Source organism: Pocillopora verrucosa, chromosome 6 (genome assembly GCF_036669915.1).
Source record: "Pocillopora verrucosa isolate sample1 chromosome 6, ASM3666991v2, whole genome shotgun sequence".
Lineage (NCBI taxonomy): Eukaryota > Metazoa > Cnidaria > Anthozoa > Scleractinia > Pocilloporidae > Pocillopora > Pocillopora verrucosa.
Window position 1 is genome coordinate 25,424,337 of NC_089317.1, and position 24,741 is coordinate 25,449,077.

Sequence of the window (24,741 nt, forward strand, 5' to 3'; positions counted from 1 at the left end):
ATTTTCCGGGCCGAGACGCTAATTAGCGCTAGTAGTTCTTAATTAATTGCCTGGAATAAATGATATGAGTTGTAGGCGAAAAATATCTAAACTAAGCTAGTCCTTTTTTTATGGATAACTCCGTACTGTAGAATCATCACGGAAACGATTATATTTGATGCTCACTCGCGTGGGTTTTGAACGTTCTGAGTTTTCATATTACTAGGAAAACATCTGGCTATGAATGACATTAATGAATTTGTTATGGGAAAAGCGATCTTTCAAAGCTGATAGCAAATTGTTTATCGCTGAAGAGACAATATGTACATGAAAAAGTTCTCAGGAAATAAAATGAACTTTCGAAAATTATTTTGCTAGCCTGACTATATGGTGCGTGCATGCAAGCCCATATTGTGAAAGTTTGCCCGGAGACAAGTTTCAATCTATAATCTAAATTTATAACTCTATATTGTCGGCGTTTGAGGAAAAAAAGTCGTATGCTAATCTATGGTAATAGAGATGACTTCAAGCCAAAAGAATGCAGTATTTTTTTTAGAATCTAAATTCGCATATTTTTATGGGAAAAGAAACATTACATTTACCAAGATCTCTGTAAGTGGAAGTTACGGTTGCTTCCTTCGGGGAACCAGATTCTTCGATAAGAGCTTGAGGTAAGAGCTTTAGCCCAATAATTTAAGCTTTGCTACAACGCGGCTAAATAAACAGATATTCAAGTTTCGATAGAGAATTTCGCAGCAACATCTCCAGTCTTCCAATAATGAATATTTACGCGGAAACTAAAACTCTTCAATTAGTGACGCCTCGTTTCGAGTCAAATTTCTTCGATGGTAAACGAGTTGTTTTGCTTCGAAATCTGGTTTTCGCAAAACCGGCTCTAACAGGCTTATTTAAGTGAGCTTTGTTTTGTTTGGTAATCAATACTAAAACATGACCAAACAAAAGCGCGTACTGTTCTTGATAATTTTCAATCGCGCGTCTCCAGGCAAAATATCAAGTCTTCTTTCCAATCTTACCTCACTGTCTGTTCCTTACACGGTACCTGTTGCATAAATTACCGATATTTCCAACGCTATTGCTTAAAAGCTTATTCATTTATCCATGCGCGCAGATAAAGGCGTTGAGTATTGTGCAAACAGATACCAAAGACGACAAATCGTTAAAAAAAATACTTTCTTTGAAACGACTAATCGGTTTCTCCACGGAAACGCTGAGAAATACTACAAAGTTGTTTTGTTGATGTTTTAATTTCCCTTCACAGAATTTTTTTGCGTGCTTTTATCCTTTTGAACAGCTATTGGCTAAGGCAGAAAGCTATCACTCATCAACCAATGAAATCACAAGAAAGCGACAACAGCCGGCCCTGTTATTGTTTCCATGAATGACTCACGTGTATATCTGACAAATTATTGTCACTAGCGATGACGAATGCTAACGTGCCCGACAGGAATCCTTTCGCGGGCTACCCACGTGCTTGCCGACTCAGTTCACCTGTATAAACCAACCTCGCGGACCATATCTTCAAAATCAGAAGCAGCCACCCCAAGATGCTTTCAACTGTAAAAGGCAGATTGTCGTGAGGAGCGGTTTGGCCGATCGTGATTCATTCGTACAAATCGAAAACACGAACGCACTAACGAGGAAACTTGAAATGGCTTTCTGTGTGAAACGGAGGAATTCTACCATTCAATTCGCAATCTTTGGCCGGGTTTTCCTTACGCGCGGCAAGATTTGAAAAATTTAGAAATATGTTGACCGCCAGAGTGTTTTTCTTTGCTCTGTTGGGGAGTGTCGTACAAAGAGGGAAGCTTGCGAAAGCAGGTAGGTCAGAGAGATTTTAAAATCTATTTTCAACATGAGGAAATGCACCGTCTACTACAGTGTTTGTAAAATAATATGAAAATATGTCATTACGATTTTACTCATGCGTGAATGCTCTGAAGCAGCTCAGAATAATAGTATTTTTTCAGGCTTAAAAGCAGAAACTTGTGGCTCGTATGAAAGCCGATAAAAAAATTAGCTGTCATTTCATGTGGTAGTTAGAGAAAATTATTGCTAGCGAACAAGCATTTTCAGTTCCTTTCGGAAACCTCTGTCATTTTCTGCCGCGAAATGACTGGCTCCGTAGAATTTTTATTTCGTTTTGTTGTACATCAAATTAAAACAAGCATTTTATATGCTTTCGAACATTGCCGGCATTAAAATGTTAAATTTGGCAAAAATTCGACGAGTAAGCGTTTTTACTCGAAACTGAAACAAAAAACCATCACAGCCACTTTTGAATGAAAACAACATAATATTAATGAATTTTGTAGGAACTGTCAAGTACGCGATTGTTCTGTCTTCAAAGCCGCCCTTCGATCTCAAGGCCAATATATTCCCCACTCTTATTTTGTAGTCTTACTCAAAAAACCACAAATTATCTCAGTTTTTTTCTCTGTTCTCATCGCTGCCTACGAAATGTGAAGCAACTTCATTCACAAGGAGAAAATTTATTTGTCTCTCTCATCTCGCTTTGCACTTATTCCGTGTATGTTAAAGAATTAATTATGAAGGACTGGAGCATAAACTAAGTGAGCACGTTCATCGCTTTGTTCACAAAATACCCTAGACAATATTTTCAGCAATATTTTTCCACGAAGAAGCGGGAGAAACATATCTTGGGAAACTATTATGAGAGGAATCGTAAACAAGAACTTGTAAATCAAGACATTAGTAGGCATGTATATGTATTTAAAAATGTGACGCTTCAGGAAAATACTGAAAATTATTTCCTGAAAATACCGTTGTCATGGAATCGTATGCTTCTTGAAAAAATTTTGGTTCGAATTTCAGGACTAAAAAATTACTGGGAAGGACAAAGTAATTTGTCATTTTCGAAGTAAATTCTTGAGGAAAAAGAGTGGCATACTACCGTAAAGACATTGCACATTTTTGAAGCTGTTTTTTTCTTTAAATGCTTTTGACATGTAAATAATACGAGCATTTTAATCCACTGAGGTGCAAACATGGGTAAAGATTCAAGGCCCCTCTACTTATTTAAGGTGTTTCTTAATTTATCCCATCTAGTCGAAGATGAGTTTCTGGAGTATGGCATCGCAGCTGTGTCAGTAAAAATACACCAAGTTTTTGTAGTTGCTTTGGGAGGGAAGATTTTCACCGATTAGCAGCACTTTTGCATTTTATCTGTTTACTTTCGCGATCAATGAAATAATGGACGGATAAAAGGTATCTTCAATTAGAGAAAAACAGCAGGAATACACGAAAGAACAGCACAACTGCCGTGTGCTGTCTTCTTTGTGATTAAGAATTGCTTAGAGAGAAACAAAAATGAAAATTGGACTCGGTATTTTGTGTGGCGCTACCCATATTCCAGGAAGCTGTTATGTTATCTTAGCTTTGTGCGGCAGGTGATAGTGAAGGCCTTTTTTTGCGCGAATAAATGCAAGCAATTTTCGTTATTTATTCAAGATCGATACCCAATTCAAACATGTCGAAATCCCTAAAAAGCGTTCATTCAAATAAAGGGCCAAGGTTGTCGTATTTTCATATATCATTGTCAAGGGGAATGTTAATTGAACTCGCGTACTAAAACATCCATTAGTTTTTCGTCCGGCTGCAGTCATTCCTCGTGAAATAACTTAGCTAAATTTTCAAGTTTTGTCCACGTGAAGACAGTAATTACATATTTTTAACGGAAAATCTAACTGTGTGGTTTTTCAAGAACATTGTTTAGGCTGGGTGTAAGGACTATCTCTTTCGCCATCATCATTCGGGGAAAAAACAAACCTCTATGTGTAATATTGATCGTCATATCTTACTCTAAAAGGAGAAAAATATACTTTTGGAATTACACAGAGATTGAATTAAAAAACTCTCAGTTGGCATCCAGTCCACGGATTTAGATTCCTTTCTTTCAATAAAAGAGTTGTGTATTGAACGTTCAAAATATCGTTTCGAAACGGCTCCCTTTTATCGGTGTTTGATCATGCATTTCACTTATTATTCATAACATAAACCTAAACAACCTGGTTAGAAAAAAAACTATCGTAGGATGAGGTTTTTTAAATGTTCAGTGAAAACAGATATGAATATATTTTACCTTCAATCAAAGAATTTTGCTCTGAACGTCATTTAATCTCTTTTGAAGTCCGACAGAAATTACTTCATCTGTCTACGATAAACATTACCATCTGCTTGAGTTTTAATCTAATTTTTGCAGAGTTGATTTCAAATGAAATAATTTCTATTAATTTTTTACAACTATCAGAATTTTTTTAAAGGTCTTGGACTTAGAAAATCGAGTGGTCTTTACGCCTTGTGGCTTATTTCACGGTGTCGCATCAATAAAATGTCTGAAAGCTTAACAGTATCAGCTTTCTTACGAACATTCTGTTTTGCAGTGGGTAAAGATCTCCACATCAGTAGTTTCTGAACGACAAAAATCAGCGTCAGAATCAAAATTTATATAAAATCGTTTGACTGATGTGTGGCTTTTCACCCAAAAGTGAATGGCAATTTCTCGCCTCGATCTTGCATATATAACTGATCGCAAGATTATAAACGAAAAAAAATTTCGCTGCATTCAATTTTGATGGATTATTAAAACAAATTTAACGCGAGGGAGTGAAATGGCTGTCCTGAGTATTCAAGAGGAAATTTTTCGGTTTACCACCATTTGGATGTACATATTTTGGTCAACGAAAGAAGGAGACGGAACGAGAGTTCTTCTGCAATTATGGCAGAATCGTTATCAAAGCAATGTGGCTTAAATTCATCGTGGCTGTAGGACAAAGCTCACAGTAATAACCTTTCCATTTCATAACAGACCGCAAAGAACGATGATGATAGCAAACTTTGGTGGCTGGTCCATTTATTACTTCTCAGCAGATGTTTCCTTGGTGTCATTAATTTGTTTTTTAGATCAAGATTAGCAGCTAATCACACTTTGTGCCAAAATCATAACCGTCTTGCGGATAATTCTTTTAAATTAAACATGTTAACGCACGTGATTTTTCGTTATATATCTTGAGGGCCGGCCGTTAATCAAAATTTCGGTTCCATATCTTGGCGAAGGACGCAGAATTCCGCGAGAACTGTGATGAGTTTCAAGAAAAGGGCTCATTCCCGTGTTGCTTAGTCACAAAGAAAGTTTCATCTGTACAAGGTTAAAATTTGAGCATTCATTGAAAGACTTTAAAACTTCCTCACTGATTTCAAATCAGTTATTTTAAGTTTCCTTTGTTTCTGGTTTCTTGCATGATCCTTTAGCAAAGAAAATAAAAAACAAATCACGTTCACCAAAAATTCATTTAAGCTACAACGTCGTTGTAAAGACGTAAGTAGGTAAGTCTTGTTATTACACAGTTTATCTTTGCACCAATACTCTCGAGTACTATAAGGACTACCAACGAAAATGGTTGAAAACATATTTTATGTTTCGATTTCGAGAGTATTTGAACATAAATTACATTTAAACAACCATTCAAGCAAGTATACCTGTTTTCTTGTAAGGTACAGTTTCATTAAACCTTTGATTTTTACTACGTACATTACAATTCTTTCGCTTTCCCAATACATCAAAGTAAAATATATTTTCAGAGCATAAATGATAGAAAACTACAATATCACTAGCTCTTAGAGCCTTTTGTTCATACTGTCATGGTATTGGAAGTCTTTTTTAAAAACCCAACCCAACGAAACGTAAATTTGAAAAAAGACCAGTCTCAAGTTGTATTCTTTACCTAGTGTACATTATGCTCATAGTTTGTTGTGTGTCTGGATGTTTGAAGTATACAGCAAACATGTTGAAAGTCCTTCCTCTAGTTATTTCATATTGGCAGCAGTTACTCGGAAACATTTGTGCCAATGAGCTGTAACGATCCACCGAGCGAGGTGTTGATTTTTTCGAAAAAGCACCGAGAAAATCTATGAAAAAGGAAATTATATTTCTGCCTTGCCTTTTCAGCAATACAACTGATTCACAACTCTGACATACGAAAGCAAAATATTCCTTGCTTCAAATTCGAAACAAATATTTTTAATTGGACAGTCTCTTTAAAATTTCGTCTGTTTTCGTGACATTTCCGTAAACACTGAACTCATCTTCGAGGTTAATTGCAACACCTGCAGACTTTGTTTCTCCTTTCTCTCAAGTTTCTTGGCTGTTTCCTCACGTCAGAGATTTTAACTTTTACTATCTTCTAATCGACCAGGTTTCACCGAAATTTTTCAAAGTTCTCGACACAAAACCTAGAGTCGTTGTCTTAATACTTAGGAGAAATTTTGTCCAAGTTCTCAGTATTCAATCGTATTCTAAACGAAAGTGCTGACGCATCCAATTTCAGTCAACAAGAACGTTCGTAACAAAAATATTGTATATTACTTGCAATCAAGAAGAGTTTAGAAAGAGGTTTAGTTTCTTAATGTAGAAGTCTGTTTCTCCTTTTTTCCTTGAAAATTTATTGACGTTTTATATCTCGAAAAGGTAGCATCATAGCTTTGGGTCAGTGATTTCAGCTTGTTGTTCAGGTTTCACCAATTTCTAGAAATGGTTTTTAAACGGAAGCTACTGCTATCAAATGTCTGTTTTTACCTTTTAAAAAAATCAATGTTAACAACACCGGAATAATTTTGCGGCTGAGGTAACTTCAAGCCATTTAAAGATACAGTGTAGTAGGTTACACCCAAGCTGAACTAGCGTAGCAAATTCGTCATTTTGTTGGGGGAACCCCAGTGGTATGTTGCCTGAAAATATCTTGAGGCAAAAAAACGCTCACAAAACACATCAATAAAGTAAATAATGGTATGATCGTCCTACTGAGTGTAGTCCTGAGAAGGACTGTTGTCCAAATGACGAGTGACGTTCCGACAACCTTCGCCGGCAGAAGTCATCATCAGAGTCAAAATTCTCCAATTCCGGGAATGGCTCCGTACCTCGGCTTACTTTTGCATTATTTTTTTCTTTTTATTATTTATTATTACAAATAAAGAAATCCATTGCAGAAGCAACCTTGAGAACTTTAAAAACTTTTCGACAGATAATTAAAAACCTCTGTTTTTTATGCAACATTTATTCATAATAAGCTCCAACAAATGATGCCTCAGTACGATAATTTCCTTCTTCAGCCGCGGCAAACCACATGCTAGCATTACCAAGAGGTAAAACAAAACTGAAAATAGAATGATATAACTCTGTATTGGTGTATTGTTTTATAATGCCATCTGAAGTAAGGATGTTAAGCACTGTGGCTGGTTGAATTTCAGTGTAGCAATCTTTGTTACTTTTCAGTTGAGTGTATGTTTTGCCTTCAACCTTTCTTGTTATTTCAGTTAACCACATTGGGGACAATGCAGGAAATAATTTGAATAATTTCCCTTGAAAGTTGATAGGTTCGAAAAGGAAATACCTTGCGTTTTTCAGCCAGGGCTATCGAGCCACAAACGAAGACTCAGAACTGGCGAGTGAGATTCTTAAACCACAACTGCCTTTTCTCCAATATGAACTACTCATCTGAGAGCGTAAAACTCTATCTCATGGGAATTTTCAATTACGTTTAACTGTTTTCGAAATAAATGAAAGATAATGAAGTCGCTTTCAAATCATTTTATACTCATTCCTCTCCAATATTGACTTTGTATAAAAATGATTTCCAAGTACAAGTTACCATAAAGAGACTAATGAAAAATTTGAATATCTCAGACGTTCGTATGCAATGTTAAACCATGAATAAGAATAAAACTCAAAATAAAGAGGTTTCTAAGATGATCCATGGACTAAATGTTATAAAAAAAAGGAAATATTCTTGGCTAACTGGTTCGGTAGCTGTTTGTTTCAATTTTAGGAAAACGCGGCATCGTGAGGTTTTGCAATGAAAACATTGGATACATGACAGAGTTGAAATTTTTCGCTTTCATCGCCGAACCCGATGTTTAAAAAAATTCTCCTCTTTAAGAGCATCTTTGGCTTACAGGTCACCCGTAAATATTCGATTTTCATCGAGTAAACAATTTAGGAAACGAAAATTTAGCATAAAGTTGGGTGTTGTTATACTGAAGGTGGTGAAATCTACTATATATATTGCATCAGTATTGCATCAGCCAAAACTCCTGTGATCAAAGTTTGTACTGATAAATTGTGAGCTCCTTCGATATCTTAAACCGAGTTGGAAAATGTAACATCAGTTCTTCCGGTGAAACTGTTGAAGAACATGCACATGAAATACAAAAGGCTGATTGTTCTTCAGCTTGTCCTGATTGGAGTGAGAGAAGCCATCCCACTGCCAACGAGAAAAATGAAATGGCAAACGTTAAAAGGTGTAATATTTCGTTGAAAAAAGAAAATAGCAATGCTCTCGCGTTAGCGTTGAGGAACTGATGTAGTTAATTGCAAAATATTTTCTGATATCAGGAGCATGGTTTTATTTTGAGTATTAACGAGAATTCATCAAAAACTTTCCACCAAGCAAATATCATGGTCACGTACCTTCCTCACACCCGCCGAGTTCAAGGGTTTATGGAAACAGAAGATGCTCAAATAAATTACAAGAACGAAAAAGCCATGAAAATAAAAGTAGCAACGCAGTCTTACTCTTTCCTCTTTTCGTTTCCTTAGACCCAAAATTCACTTAGTTGTAGTGTACTTGGAATAGAGGTTGCAAGGCATCAACTGAATAAACATACATTTTAATTATAATCACGTATGACCTTTACACAGACTCTATCAATGAAAGTTGCTGCCGTCGCTGGTCTACTGTCCTGATGTGATAGTTATCATACAATGTGGTCAACCTTATGGCATCGAAAAAACACTTATCTTTATTCATAGTAGCATAGCATCATTACTTGTTTATAACCCCCCAATCAATGTGGCGGCAAACTTTATTCTTTTTTTATTCCTTTTATTTGCTATTGCTGCATGTATACTGATTGCTTTCAAGGACATTATTTTCCGTTTCTGTAAACGCTTAAAAACAGCTAATGTATTTTTTTGTCAAATTCTGCCTAGGGAAAACGGAGTACGTGCTCTGGGTGTAAATTAAAGAGAGCTAATGTTTCAAAGCACTACGGTTTAAAAAAGACATGTAAACATTAGAATTTCCAAAAGAGCACTTTCAGCGAGTATATTATGTAACGAAAAAAATTTAGCTGAGTGCTTGCGATTTATTACAAAATGTTATCTATTTTATCTCTTTATTGTAGATTGCTCTTTATTTGGTGATAAAACCGATTAATTTCAGTCATTAGGATTCCTTAAAGACCAATGATAATTGAATTCAAAGCATACGTCGTGATGGACCGAAAGGAAAGCTAATTAAAAACCTTCTCACGTACACTTTTCAAAACATGACGGCATTGAAAATTGTATTTTACAATCAGTTTGTTGTCAATTTTTCTTTACCTGTCAAAACTATCAGTGAAAGACTTAATTTTTGGTGGCCTGCGAATTTTATGCAATTTATTTGCAACTGTATTCCTTGTTTACTATGTTGGTCATATTAGCGCGATTCTAGATTGATTTTGTGTAACTGTGTTCGAGAAGGAAGACCGAGCATTTTTCAAATCTCATCTACCTTAGCACAGTTTTGTTCTTCCTCAGAAGTCTTTGTACAGCTTACTGAAGGCGTTTACGAAATAATATCCTGAAAAAAGAAACATGTACTTCCTATACTAAATAATTTGAAGAAACTTTATATTTTGTTACGTAGCTAGACAGCTGAAAATTTGGAAATTCACGATTTACAATGAACTGGCACGGACAACTACTCACATTTCAGGACGCTGGAAGACGCATAAAGAAGTACGCTGTAGTGACCCTACTAGATGTTCGTCCTTACGATTCCACAATAATTGTGTGTCCTAGACTTTGTATTTGGATTGCGTGAAGTTAACTCATTTGGAAAGTATTCTTAATTCCTGCTGTTTTTTTTTCTATACCCACCTGCTACCTGGGTTGTCTCCGATATTAGCCAGGGGGTGGGGAGCAGCTGCCTCCATCCCTTTCCTGTGCAGGGTGGTAAAACGCCACAGATAGTTCTTTATCATGGGGGATAATGATGGACAGTTTGGAGTAAATTTTGGGGAGATAATGATAGACAGTTTGGAGTAAATTTTGGGGAGAAATTTTTATGGCATGAAATAAAGCCCTGGTAGTAAAATTATTCAATAATTAAGGACAAATCATGTTTAAAAGGGATTTGAGATGACAACTCTGTCAAACAAACATTACAGGTTGAATATTTTCCTTTGACCTCCATTTAGCTTTTTTTTCCAAGGCGAAAGCTTGTATATAAAAGATCTATTTAAAACCAAGGTCAAGAGAATATAAACAGTTTTCGGATCAATATCAGTATCTGGGCAACTGCCTACCTACCCCTCCCCTAACTCAACAACAGTCAATTGACAACAAGTTAAGGTTAATGTTGGGTTAGGGGTAGGTGGGCAGTTGCCCAGATACTGATATTGATCCCAGTTTTCTATTCGACATTTAGATGAAATTCCTTGGGCGTTGCGTTTCTTGGAAGAGCCAGCGGATACACAATTTGCGCACACTCGGTCAGCAATACTGAATTGTAAAGTGGAAGACAGACCGAAGGCTACGATCACATGGCAAATCGCACGCACAGGTTACCCAATAAACAAAAACATCACAGGAGTACGACACATCTTGCCGAACGGATCCTTGTACTTTCCCGCCTTCGCCGTAGACAAATTTACAGCATCAGTACACAACACTGACTATCAATGTAATGCAACAAACAGTGTTGGAACGTTAATCAGCCGCATAGCTAAGCTACGGGCAGGTAGGTGGATGAGGGGGAAAAGGGAGCGGACGATTCTTGGACCGAGTAAAAATTTACAATAGGTCAGCCGCTATACTCCTTATAAAGCGCCATGCTGTCAAAGACTATAACTTAACGGGAGTCATGTTTTTACCAAAATCACGGGAGGGGGATGGGGATTGCTGTATTCTTATTGTTTTTCTCTGCAGAGAAAGAGTTCTCGTGGACCAGGGAAGATCTAACAATCGGTAACCACTCTGACTTGAGCTGTAGTACATGGCACTCGTAGCTAATTAAGGCAATAAACTATATCAAGTTTTGTTTGTACAAAAAGCAATCAAGTTGTGGTTCCAAGCATTAGATTTACGTATTTACATTTTACCCCGTAGTAATAACCCAACCATTCAAGGTGTATGCACAAGACAACTTCGTTATTCGCGGAAATACAGCCGTTATGAAAAGCGTGATCCCAGAGCACGTACGTGATTATGTGCGTGTTCTGTCATGGCATATTAAACGTGACGTGATCACGCTTGGAGGCAAATATTCTTTGATGCCATCTGGGGATTTGATCATTACCAACGTGGACGAAAGTGAAGCAAAGGACAAGACCTATTACTATACAGCAGTGAATGTTCTGACAGGAGAGAAGCATTATAGCAACCCAGCTAAAATATTTTTAAAAGGTAATCATTGCATAGCTCAGACCGGGTGTTTTGTAATCGTCTCATTAAAACAGGAAGTTTTTAGCCTTTCATCTGTCAGAATGTTGGCCTTTATTAATCTTGGCACGTTTTGATAATTAAGGTTTTTTTAAGAACCCTTTACTCACTATGGATAGAATTGATAGAGAACTTTGCGAAGTGTCGCAAAGCCAAAACCAAAGTCATTTCAACATGCAAAGAACGAGCAGACTTCCGAAAGCGCAGAAAATTTGAATGGCCAAGTCGCTAGAGGTTTGAGTTTTGTACCTGACTGGTTGAAAAGGTGACGTGAATCTTGCTGGCTCATCACAAAACTAAGTAATTCAGAACCCAGATTACTTTCACCACTCAATTGAAAAATTAACTGATGTAGCTATATTCTGCTCTTTCCCTTTCTTAGACCAACAAGAAACTCCTCCCAGGGTACTGACCAAACCCTTCAACATTACGATACAGGAGGGAGACACAAGTAAGTTACAGTGCGTGGCGGAAGGATTCCCGATACCTGCAGTGGAGGACTACAGCTGGAGGAAGGATGGGGTCGTCATTCAGATGGGACACCGCTTTTCAAGATTTGCCGGTGGAAGCCTGAAGATTAAGCCCACGCAGTTTCAAGATCAAGGGTTGTATGAGTGCACTGTAAAAAACTCCAAAGGGAACAACACCTTGTATGTGTATCTTACTGTGCTTGGTGAGTATAGAGATAAACGAACCACAATTTTTTTAACGGCTTTATAATACAAAGATAAGCCATTTTGGAACAGTGAGGACTGTCACTTCAGCGCAAATGGTCTTCTGGTTTTTTATGTCGCTTTTTCCTTCGCAAAGGAAACCCATATAAGGTAATCAGAGTTTATTGAGAGACTTTCCTTTTTTTTGTCTTAGTTCCCCTCAAGTATCTTGTTCGCCCTCAAAGAAAGGTTGCGCCAGTGTTATCTTCAAATACGGGCACCAAAATGGAATGTGACGTCACTGGACAACCAAAACCTAACATCACGTGGCTTCAGAATGGAAAAATATTTCCCGGCGATGAGCGAATCACAGTTGAGCCGAAAAAACTCGTTTTCGCTGTGATGTACAGCAAGGATGTTGGTGTGTACCAGTGCATCGCGGACAACGGTCTGGAATTAGTACAGAGCAGCGCTGTGCTTATTACTGGGGGTTAGTGAGATGACCTAGTATTAATTGCCTCTTTTTTAATAGTATCCTGTTTGACAGAGGTTTCCTGTAGACAGCTAGAGTGGAACTCAGTCCACACTTAACGAAAGAATGAACCAACGAATGACAAAAAACGACAAACGAGGAAACGAGGAAATGAAAATGAGAACGAACGAACCTTCAGTTTGGATGTTACATAAAAGCTGTATGGTACTAAATTACTCAATTAATCTGACAGAAAAATGGAATATAAATATGACACTTAAAAACACACAAGGAAAGTACTACATGTCTCCCGTGCTCCCGTTTAAAGCAGATTTCCATGTAAGATTCAATATAGTTACCTTTCTTGATTTTTGTTTCACCATTGCAGTATGTTATCGTATTATCCAACTTGCTGACATTTCACTTACTCTTCATCAGAACGCAATCCATCAATCAGAACAAGTGCCGATCGAGTTGTTCTAAATCGAGGAGAAAAGCTCCATATATGGTGCAAGGCCTTCAGTCAATCCAGGCCGGAAGTCACGTGGTACCTTGATAATGTGAAGTTACACGAAGAGGACGGATATTCTATGACGCAAGAACTGGAGGTTGGGGGAACTAACGGAGATGAAGGCACAAAGAGCACCCTAAGGGCAGACAGATTGGACGTGAGAAGGACTGGTGAATACAAATGTGAGGCTTGCAATATCGGCAACTGTACAGCAAATGTTATTGAGGTCTTTATTGACGGTAAGTACTGGAATCTAGCGTACAAAAATAGCTGAATAGTCTAGTTTTGAATTGAGCAATCGCGTTGATGTATTTCGACAGGTTCTCACAAATGTGAAGAAAAGTTTGAAGTCTTCCTGGTAAACTTAAGACTGGACTGATTTTCATAGCGTTCCTCACAGATTCCATCTTGTGTTCAAAGCCATTTGAGCACAATTCTTGTCGTTTGAACGACTTTGACTTTTTTCTAAGGTACAACAAACATCACTTCATTACCACCCGTTGTCAACGCAACCGTTGGTCACTCTCTTCAGCTGCCGTGTGTAGCGAAAGGTTACCCAGTCCCTACCGTCACGTGGTCCAAAGACGGTGTTGGCATTCCGTTTGGCCATCTGCAGTCAGTGTCGAGTGACAATATATTTCAAATCTCTAAGGTTCAAAAACGAGACGCAGGTCGGTACAAGTGCACAGCGGTCAACAGGAATAATATCGGAGACGAGGGTTTTGTGGATGTTACTGTTTTTGGTGAGTGATGAATTTGCCGCAAGTTGTGGTTTGAAAAGGTTGTGGTTTTCACTTGAATTCTCAGTTGTATCAAATAAATCGAGCAAGGAAAGTGGGGAGTTAAAACCTCAAGTATGGGTTCTTATTTATCTTAGGGAAATGTATTGTTTTTTCGAAATTAATTGTGGCAAAACATCCGGTCTACGGAGAAAAGAAAGTAGCTTTTTTGTAATCTATTGCCGGATTACTAGTTCTAATTCAAGAGTTGATAATTTTAACCTCTGTAATCATTTGACAAATAACCGACAGTTAAACAACCATGGCTAAACTCAACCCAATATTGTCTCCCAGTGGGAAGGGGAACAGTTGTATGGTCGGGGAAGCATAATTCATCTCTGTTCAAGGTCTACATGTCACTTTTGCTATCTAGAGTCTAATTGCAAGGTTTGACTTTTCTTTCCTAGAACTTCCAAATCCAAAAGTAACGTTCCCACACGAGTGGTTGGAAGGACAAAGTGGTACCCTATCATGTTCATCCATCACACATGACGGGTCATTAAATCTTCGCTGGCAGAAAGACGGAAAAGACGTTGTTGCCGTGGCCGACACTATTAGTATAAATTATTATATCAGTTTGGGCATGAGCTTTTTGCAATTAAAACGTCTAACTGCGGCGGACTCAGGCGAGTATAAGTGCGTGGCGAGTAACATAGCTGGGACAGCAAGCGTGTCTCAAGAAATGGTCGTATATGGTAAGTTTGTCTTCGCGCACGTTTAATATATTACTCTTAACAAACACGAACAAAAAGTGGTAGAGAAGTAGTAGAAAGGGCGAGTAAGCGGTCGTTTCCTTGGCCACTGTCTCTCACCCACAAATGGTTTGTCTCGTGCTCGAAAAAATTTATTCCTCTCCTCAGCCTTTCTCTGAGTAAAGTTTTTGTTTCGTTTTTAATCGTTTTTTTTTAATATTTCTCCGTTTCCTTTAGTGCCACCATCCATCCCTCAGCAAAATCCAATCACTCAACAAATCCTCAAAACTTACACAACTTACTTGACATGCGTGACATCCGGGACACCTCCTCCGCGCATTGATTGGTACAAGTTTGAGTCAGTTGGCGGCAAATTCGTCCCAGTCCAGATGGAAAACCCTCGTTTTCGGAAAATGTTGAATGGAACTTTGGTCATAAGGGACGTGAGGGGCGACGACGACGGAACGTTTTCCTGTGCGGCGTACAATGCAGTCTTTGATGACAGGCCTAGCAGTCAAGTGCGACTAATAGTTCATGGTATAAAAAACCTTGATAGTGAAAATAGAAATTTCTGTCATTAATATCATTTAAACCTATATAATTTTTACCTTTTGTAATAGAAGTCATACGCTTTGTCTTCTCTGGAGCCAAATTGCCCAAAATCGACGGAGAATATCATGGTTTTCAAGGTTTCCACACCATACCACGTTCCTTTCCTTTTCCTAAGTTCACATTGCGGACCTATTTCTTAATTTTGTTTGTTTATCTTGTCTAGCAGTGCCAGCCACTGTTGTTACTGCGCCCGCAAATACAGTGGCCAAGGTCTCCGATGACGTCAAGATAACGTGTGTGGCAGTAGGGAACTTACCGATTCAGTTAGCTTGGTTTAATGGTAGCAGGAAAATGCGTAACAACTCCAGAGTTACAATAAAAAGTTCCGTGGAAAAAGAATATTACCGAGTTAACGGTTCGCTTCATATCCAGAAGCTGTTGCTTCAGGATACCAAACAGTATTCATGCAGAGTCACAAACGAGTTTGGAAGTGACACCAAGCCGTTTCAAATCACAGTTCAACGTAAGAAGTTATCCAAACTTTTTTCTGAAGTTAGATAAACTAATCGCTTAAAACGATGGTGTTTTCCCCATTTTCGAGTTCCATGAACCCCAGCGACCGAAATGACGTTAAGTACTAAACGTTTATTGTGAAAAAGAGATTTTTTTTTTCACGAGAATAACAAATTATATTCATCTGGAAGACTTGAATAGGGTAGAAAAGATGGAAAAATTTTAACTCCGGCGCAGGAAGTCTTTTTGTGCTGAACCCAGAATACACAGGAAGCCTTTCCCATATCAACTTAGAGATGGACTAACTCTCTGACGAGTTCGCTCCGACTTAGTTGATGTAGGAGCCAATCATGAAAACGGAGCTAGTTGGAATCAAATCCTATAGATAGAGTCACAGTTTTCTTTGTTTCACGTCTGTTTCATTATATTTTTTATTTGGTTATTAATTTTTTTTTTTTGCTTTGAAAGGAATCATCTTTGTATCATTTTTTTTCTCGTATTCTCAGAGGAACCATCTCCTCCCTCAACGCCAGTCGTCAAGGAAACGGAAGCAACATCCATATACTTGACTTGGAGCCCAGGCTTCGATGGGAACGCACCGATCATTCAGTACATAGTGGAGTTTAAACTGCGCACGAGAGGCTGGGACGAGGGTAAAAGGAGAGTAGTAAGACAGTCTAATGGTCTCCAAGTTGACGGACTGCGGCCAGCTTCTGAGTACGAACTTCGGGTGTACGCTGTAAATAAACTGGGAAAAAGTGATGCGAGCCATTATACAACTCGCAAGACACTTGAAGCGGGTAAGTCCTATTTTGTTCATTTTAATTTTTTTTTTCTTCGGCGATGTAATTTTTGTTGAAGATACACTACTCTAATTGCATATTTACGCATAGCATGCTTATCAACCTCATTTCCAGGCCCTTTTCCCCCTTGCTTGGGGGGGGGGGGGTGGGTCGAGGTTGCATGCCTACTTCTTGAAATCTCTGTAGCAAACTTAAGGTCGGTGGTGAGTTCTGCTGAATCTTAGTAAGATTTATGTACCCTGTTGGTTTTCAGTAACTATCCTCCTGGAACCCTCGAGGACTTTCTTTTGAGTTTTACTGATAGACATCATACATGCACGTATCGTAAAGTATAAGCGAAAAAAATAAATCTTACCTTAACTAACAAGCAACTCTTCCACAGCTCCATCACAGGCACCAAAACTGAAGAACGTCACTGCTGTTTCATCCAAAGAGATTTACGTTGCGTGGGAGGTGAGCTACTACCTTGTATGGGAGGGAAGCGGGGGTAAGGCCTCAAGGCATCTTATTTAGGTTTGGGAATTAAGCGGCAAAACTTTGTTTCATTAGAGCTCAACAGATGTGGAGGAGTTGTTTCTTCTTGCAAAAAATTCAATTTTATCGGGTGCCTATTAAACGTTTTGCCCCCTTTGACTTTGCAGTATGCAGTGAGAAATTTCGATTCATATAAAAATGACTATGTCTTTGGATAAACCGTATTACTTCAGTATTCTGATCAATTCACAATTTAAGGCATGGGTCGCTAGGTCCCCTCTTCGTTACAAATGACCTGCAAATGTTGTAAAAGCGGTGTTATGGAATTTGTATTTTCCTTTTTCCTTCAAACAGCCTCCTCCTGTTTCCAGCAGAAATGGTGTGCTCCGAGGTTACTTTGTTCTGTACAGAGAGGACAATAAGTACTATCGAGACAAAAACTTAACTGTGAGGGGTGGGGAAAGAAGGAATTACCTTATCAGAAATCTTAAACCTTATAAGATATACCTCATAGAGATTCAGGCATTTACCCGAGCAGGAGTGAGTCCGAGAGGGAAAGAGAGGAAAAAAGTTCAAACACATGAGGATGGTGAGCGTTCTGATTGGTTGTATGATTAAATAATTATTTTAGTGTGATAATTGAATTGAGTATTTACTTGGTGGTAGTATGTGAGGAACGTCATCAGACTCGCTTTTTGCGACAGGATTGAATCGGTGCTCAATTCAAGGATGAGCTAATTACTCTACACAGTGTCTCTTTCCACTAAGAAGTATCAATAGGTATCTGTTATCTGCCAAAAATTCTGGAGAAAATTGAAAATTTAGCTTGTAAAGACTTAATCAAGAGAGGATGCAGATGGTAGACGATGTCTGTCTTTCCGGCCTCACACGTGTACATGGTGCGTAAAATACGTGCCCTAGCACTTCAGATCACGCACACTGTAAGATCGTTAGCACCCATATATTTAGTTTCGCACTGCTTGTCAAGTCAATAAAGATTAAATACGTGTTAAAATGTCATTCCTGGTGTCGGCATCGAATCCGCTGAGTTGGCAGGTATACACACATACCCACTAAGAACTCGAGCTCTCCCAATTTAAAAATATATGACGTATTTAATGACGCGAATGATTGTTTCTTTACTTCATTTTTACTAGTCCCCAGTCAGCCTCCTCAGTCAGTCAGGATCAGAGTTCTTAGCTCGCAAAGCATGGAGGTTAAGTGGAAAGAACCACCCAAGAACACTATAAACGGGCAGTTACGTGGTCACCGAGTGTACTACTACAGCACAAAGAACCCAAAACAAGTGTTCGATAGAACTGTGACCAGACCCAATGGATTGAATGGACAGTGGAACGTCACTCTAACACGATTGCACAAGTTTACAACATACAAGATCCAAGTGGCGGCGTTTACTCGCATAGGGACTGGTATCAAGAGCCTTCCACGAACTGGAACGACGCTAGAAGATAGTAAGTTTGATGAAAGAATTATTTACTTTTTTTCATATTTGTTCGGCTGTTTGGAACCACGTCTAAGGAAATACTCAGAGGGACAGATGAACATCATATAAATAACAAGAGTTACAAAAGTTTAATCGCACGATGAAAAATAGAATGTGGAGAGGAGCTAAAACTAATAATATAATTTTACTAATACTTATAAAGCGTCGATATCAATATTTCTATTTTCATCAGCGCTTAAAAATAAAAATATTTCAAAATTACCCAGACTACTTAAATCCTAAAAAAAAAACTGCATGAAACCCACTAAAAACAAGATTAAAAAGCATATAAAATCACAAAAAAGCTTTCTGAAGTAAAAATGTCTCGATTGTCTTTTTAAAAGATGTTACTGAAGGGCTACTCTTAATCGCATAGGGCAATGAATTCCATAGTTGAGGAGCAGCAGCAGCAAAAGATCGATCTCCTAACGTTGCTTAAGTCTTTAATTTCACAGGGTTTAGTAGCAGTCCATCACAATCGGAGCGTAACTTGATTTACATGCTTCTTTAAGACTAATAAGTTCTTGGAGATAAAAAGGCGCTAAGTCATTGATAGCCTTATACGTCAACAATAACATCCTAAAGTCTATTCGGAATTTAACCGGCAGCCAGTGCAGATTATACAGCAACGGTCCTACATGGCAATATTTAGATTCCTGGAAAATTAACCTAGCCGCAGCATTTTGGACCCTCTGTGGCTTATCAAGCTGGTAGGCTGGCAGGCCATAGAGCAGGCCGTTACAATAGTCTACACGACTTGAGACAAATGCGGGAATGAGCGTAACTAAGTGAATATGTACTATCACGGTCACCCAAAAGTATTTAAAATCTTACTTCAAGCCTCAAAACGAACTAACCAATATTTCTGGAATATGGACATGCATGTAAACATGCTTTATGATGAAAGAAATAAAATGGTGACACCTTGCTTAACTTGTAGAAACCTACCTGGGGGAGCAAAGCAGTGTTAACATGAAGTGAGCAAGCTGGAACACGAACTTAAACCATTGAACACAACTCTGTCTTGTTTAAATATGATGTTTTGTCGAACCTCGACAGTATAAAGCCATGATATTTAAAATTTCTTTTATAAGCTTTTTTTCTCATTTATCTTTGACGAATATCGCTCGACATCTAAAAAAATTATCATTGTTTTTCAGTCCCAGGACCTCCAAGTAATGTCCAGGCCATCCCAGTTTTCAAGCAAACAATCCGTGTACTCTGGGATCCCCCGTTGGAACCTAATGGCATCATAAGAGAGTATCGACTCTATTACAGAAAGAGTATCGCAGACTCTCTTCTTACTGACCCCACTGAACATGTGTTAAGTGGAAATATGACGTCAAAATATCTACCTCAGTTAGAGTCTGAAACCGAGTATAGTTTTTGGGTGAAAGCAAGCACTTCCATAGGAGTTGGAGGCAATTCTACGGTAGTCAGGCAAATGACACAAGAATCAAGTAAGTGCACATTTCCTCAGAGCCTTTGACACCCTTGTTCAGTGGAAAACATGGTCTGATCAAACAAAACTGTTTCCCTAACATTTGATTGATTGAAAAACGAAAAGCATGAAAAAAAGACTGTACTCAATAAACTTTCGTTTCCGATTGATCAGAATACAAAGATATTCTTTTGATGAGAAAAATTCCTTTTTTCAGTTCCAGCCAACATCTTTTACGACAATTTACCTGTGACCCTTGCGACTAGATCAACATCCGCTATCTTGGAATGCGAAGCTTATGGTTACCCTGAGCCCTCGGTGATGTGGTACAGCAGTGGTCGTGAGCTTACAGACACTACGAAATACCGTCTGCTGACAAACGGCTCTTTAGAGATCATAAGCGTTAGAGAAGCTGACGCTGGGGATTATGAGTGCACGGCAAGTAACAAACTGGGAATAAAAACAGTCATTAGGAAGCTCAAAGTGAAAAGTAAGCTTATGACACTTAATTTTGTTTCCAGGCTCTTTCTTTTCTCTTTTCCTTGGAGAGAGGAGAACCCCTTGGGACAAAAGTTCAAATAAGCGATGCTGGGTAAGCTCAGAAAGAACAGGGATTAAGCAAAAGCTAAAGTCGACAGTAACATTTTTTTCTTCAATTGTGAAATGAACACGAGTTGGTAATGTCTTCAAAAAAGATTCCTCTCTCAGTGGGTGATTCATATTTGTAGTCTCTCGCCATGATTCCCTACTTTTTTTACACAGTTTCACTTAGTTGCTCTGAGGAATGTTTGTCTCTTGTTTTTATCTTGGATCTGTCATTTAATTTTAAAAGTATGACAATCATCCGTCAGTTTCTTTCTTTAGTATTATCTAAGTGCTTTTATGACTGATGTAAATGGCGGGAATGAGTTTCTTAACAGAATGCTTTTTATTCTTCTCGCTAGCAACGCCATTACCACCGAAAGTGATAGAATTCAAAATTCTCATAAATAGTACCGCTCTGAACATCACCTGGCGCGGATGGAATGATGGGAACAGCCTCGTAACTATGTTCATCCTTGAATATAAAGTTAAGAGCGAAAAGTGGGAAGTTCAGTACATCAGTAACATTAACTACTACCTGTTGTACAATGTGGATTTCAACAAAGTTTACTACTTTAGGATCTCTGCGCTAAACGCAGTAGGACAAGGGACACCAAGTGCAGTGCGTAAGGTTGTATTTAGGGGTAAGTTATATAAAATTGGGTTGGAAGATTGGAATGATTTGTAACGGAGCAATAACCTTGCACACGTTTATCTGGCAGCGCTCTGTGATTGGTTTGTTAATTAATCATACCATCCTCTTAACCAACCGATCGCAGCTTTGTAACTAGCGTTTTGCCACGTTTGAAGTCAGTTACATGTATTTCGTCATTGTCTCATGTGTTCCTCATAATGTTAAGTTCTGATTAACTGGCTTGATTTCCTTGGTTTTGACTTTACAATTGTCAATCGTAAAGTGCTCCAAAAAGTCAGAGGAATTGATTCAATCAAGTCGAAACCTAAGACTTGCAAATGGACTTACGCTCGAAAATCCTAAGGGTAAGATCCCTGAGGTGAAAGAGTGACCTTAGCTCGGGTAATGTTAGCCAGTTTTAGCTGATTGTAATGGCTATTTGGATTTTCATTTCAATAGATGGAAGCACCCTCATTGTCACCCTGGAGGAAGCGGGAGACATCGAAGTACCGACCAATAAAAGAACTCAGTTTTATCGGAATCCAGCGTTCTTTGGAGTGTTGATCGGTGTCGGAGCTCTCATAGTCGTCGTTATCGTGTGTCTATTGCTGGTCGCCTTCAGAGGAGGACGCATTGATCTCGACAAATTTCACGGTAATTGCGCGTGCTCACTAACAGACCGATTCTCAAGAGCCCAAAGGCTTTTCCATGTTTCCGTTTTCCCTGCCAATCATAGGTCGTGTAAAGTTTTGAATTACATATGAGCCACTGGCACCCTTTCCTCTGGATAAAATAACGAGGGCTCTGGGAACGAGATTGTCTCGCACATCTGTAAGTCTAGATCTTCTTACATCAATCTTGTTCCTATACCCTCCTTACGAGGGCTCTGGGATCGATGTTACTCATACGTTAACTGTCTAAACTGAGTGAAAGATTACCGTGACCTTTCAACACAAAGGGCTCAATTTAGGCCTGCGCAAAACCTTATTGTTTTAAAATGTTCAAAAAATAGTATCAGTTTCATGGTCTTGCATCTCTTTTCATTGGTTTCCTATCAATTCACTCACTAGCTTATATTTCATTTTAATCTCCTAGATTGGAGGAAATACTGGAAAGGGAAAATATTTCGCGAGCAACTTCCGGTCGACCAAGAGGATTACGATCAAAGGCAAGTAGAATCCTGTAAACCCAACTCTTGTTACTGTTCATTACATATTTCTTTGAAGGTGATAATTTTACCCACAGATTGTCACGAAAATAGCGAGCGCCACATGGCAGAAAACAAGTGTTAGTTTCTGCGATTGATTTAGAACACTCTGCGTATTTCTTTTCCAGGCGAAGCAATCCTGACCAGTCAGAAGGTAGTCCTGCAAGTAATGGTAACATGGCAGATTCTTCTTCTTCCTTAGACCCAATGCGGTCCACACACGGCTCTGAGATCAGTCTCCCAACCAACACGCTCCGCAATCATTTTGCTCAGGAGACCATAATGGAGGAGGACTACCCACCCCCTCCTCCTCCCTATCACTCAGGGACACCAGGACAGGCCCCACCAAATGAAGGCAGCTTTAGTGACACTTCTTCAGAAGGAAACTTTAATAATCCAGTTTACCACCGACCCATTCTCCATGACACCGATTTAGCTGCTCGCGCACGGCGTTTTGCCGATGCAAGCGATCATGGCATGTATCCCACTTTCTTCACCATGCAGAGATCGCTGAACGGAACGCCAGGAATCGGGGTCTTAGGATTCCGCGGGCATGCCGACGGAGGGTCTGAACTAGATACCACCAGCATATCACGGACAGTGGAATCTAATATTGACCTGCGACATTCAGCAGGGACGAGTAGACTGAGCAAAAGCAAAAGCCGCGGACAAAGCCAGGAACTAGTTCATCCAGTCTACTCTCAAAGCCCGGCATCCGGGGCTCCAAGATCACGTGACTCGGGCCTAGGCCCATCACGGAATGAACTTCGCCGAACGAGCCTTAATTCTAAACGTAGTTCTAGCCAAGTGACACCTGTATTGCGGCCGATGCCAACGCCTCAGCGGCGGGAGTCTGGGTCATCAAAGGAGCTCAGTCCTTACCACAGGGGTTACGACAGAACCTTGGGATCTCGTGATCCTCGTGCTTACGATTCGGCTTCTTCAGAGTACAGCTCGTCACGTGACGAACTTATATCCGCACTAGAATTTGGAAAAAGACATAATCTTGACCAGTATTATGGGATACCAACTTTGGAAACTACGTCTGTATCTTCAACTACAACGAACAGTAGCGATCAGGACGGAATTTGCAAGTTTACAGGCAGTCCCAGACCTTTAGGGGACGGCTGTTATGCACCCACTCCAGTTCACGCTCCTCCGTTTCACTCAAGATCAAAATCTCGCGGAAATGAGAACTACATTTATGTCCTCGATCCACGACGGCGCGGCGCTGAACGAGGTGCTGCTGCTCAGCCTAATGGTTCGATGGTTTGACGAAGGTTTGATGTCGGTAAGGAAGCCGTCGTCAGTTTTTGATTGTTTTTGGTTTCAAAATGGCGCCTATAAGTTGAATGAATTGTGGCGTCCAGATTTAAAGATACCCCAGATTTTGGATCAACAATTTCATACAAAGAAAAAAATTAACTTTCTCTTAAGCTTGGCTAATAAAAAATATGAAAATTGCCGACATTTAGTCACGTAGTGTAACATAGTAGGGCCCTCGAGTGGGGCTGACAGCGAAAAAATTAAGAATAAAAAATAGGTTATCAAGGAATGTTACTTTCAAAGAACGTATCGGAAATCACAACTGGAATCGAACTGAAAAGTTTTGATCAGCGGTCTCCTGACTATTCTAAAATCGCTATTTTTCCCTCTCATTGAAATTCTCAGAACAAACTTAGCAAAATCGAACCGAAGATGAATTTAATAGAAAACAGAAATTAAAACATGGATTTCAAATTAAGGAAAATATTCAAAACAACAACAAAAGAATCAATATACAGAAATCTAATATAATTCACGTGATGAACATTCACAGTAGTATTGTAAATATGTAAGTTCACAGTAAAGATAGCTATGCAAAGTATGAAGGTCTAATAAAAGTGAGACGAGTTACAAAAGAAATAGATGAAGAAACTTCACCATTGGTTGACTGTTGGACCCCAACCCTTGAGTGCTTTTCAACTCAAGTGAGAATCAAATGAAATGATAGAAATGGAGACATTGTGATCGTCTCTTCTCTTGGCAATTTTTTGGGTCTGTTAATCAGCGAGGTTTATTTGTGTACCTACTGGTAAACGACTTCGTCGTGGAAAAAGTACCAAAAAAAAAAAAGAAAGAAAGAAAGAAAGAAAGAAAAGAAAAAGGTAAGGAAGGTAAACTTTAGAACTTTGTTATAAGAAGGAACGCATAAAGAGTAAGAAAGAATAATGACGCAGCTGGAGCTTTATTACCAAAAAAATACTTTTTTATTTATTCATCATAAATATAATCATATTGTACAAAACGACTGGTTAGTTAAATATGAAAAGATTTTGATCATAAATAAAACCACCCTTAAGCAAACTTGTATCCAGACCCAAATACAACGATACTTACAAAAAGACAACGAACAAATCACACCCATCGCTACCCCCCATCCCT

The 24,741-nt window shown here is 38.8% G+C and overlaps 1 protein-coding gene across 2 annotated transcripts; it reads left to right on the forward strand.

Annotated features, from left to right (window-relative positions):
* The first annotated feature begins 575 nt into the window (after nt 1–575).
* Nucleotides 576–24,741, forward strand: LOC131783134 (cell adhesion molecule DSCAML1). 2 transcript variants are annotated; one of them, XM_059099901.2, is made up of 21 exons: nt 576–650; nt 1,292–1,818; nt 10,488–10,799; nt 11,168–11,464; nt 11,883–12,173; nt 12,368–12,643; nt 13,064–13,375; nt 13,607–13,879; nt 14,323–14,610; nt 14,845–15,144; nt 15,383–15,682; nt 16,179–16,472; nt 16,858–16,928; nt 17,304–17,538; nt 18,107–18,421; nt 19,614–19,913; nt 20,112–20,384; nt 20,839–21,120; nt 21,570–21,764; nt 22,206–22,278; nt 22,446–24,741. In XM_059099901.2, the coding sequence occupies exons 2-21, from the start codon at nt 1,746–1,748 to the stop codon at nt 23,590–23,592; spliced, it is 5,907 nt and encodes a 1,968-aa protein (XP_058955884.2). In that variant the 5' UTR covers nt 576–650; nt 1,292–1,745; the 3' UTR covers nt 23,593–24,741. The 2 variants fall into 2 exon arrangements, with proteins under 2 accessions (XP_058955884.2, XP_058955947.2); XM_059099964.2 differs by having other exon boundaries at nt 15,386–15,682.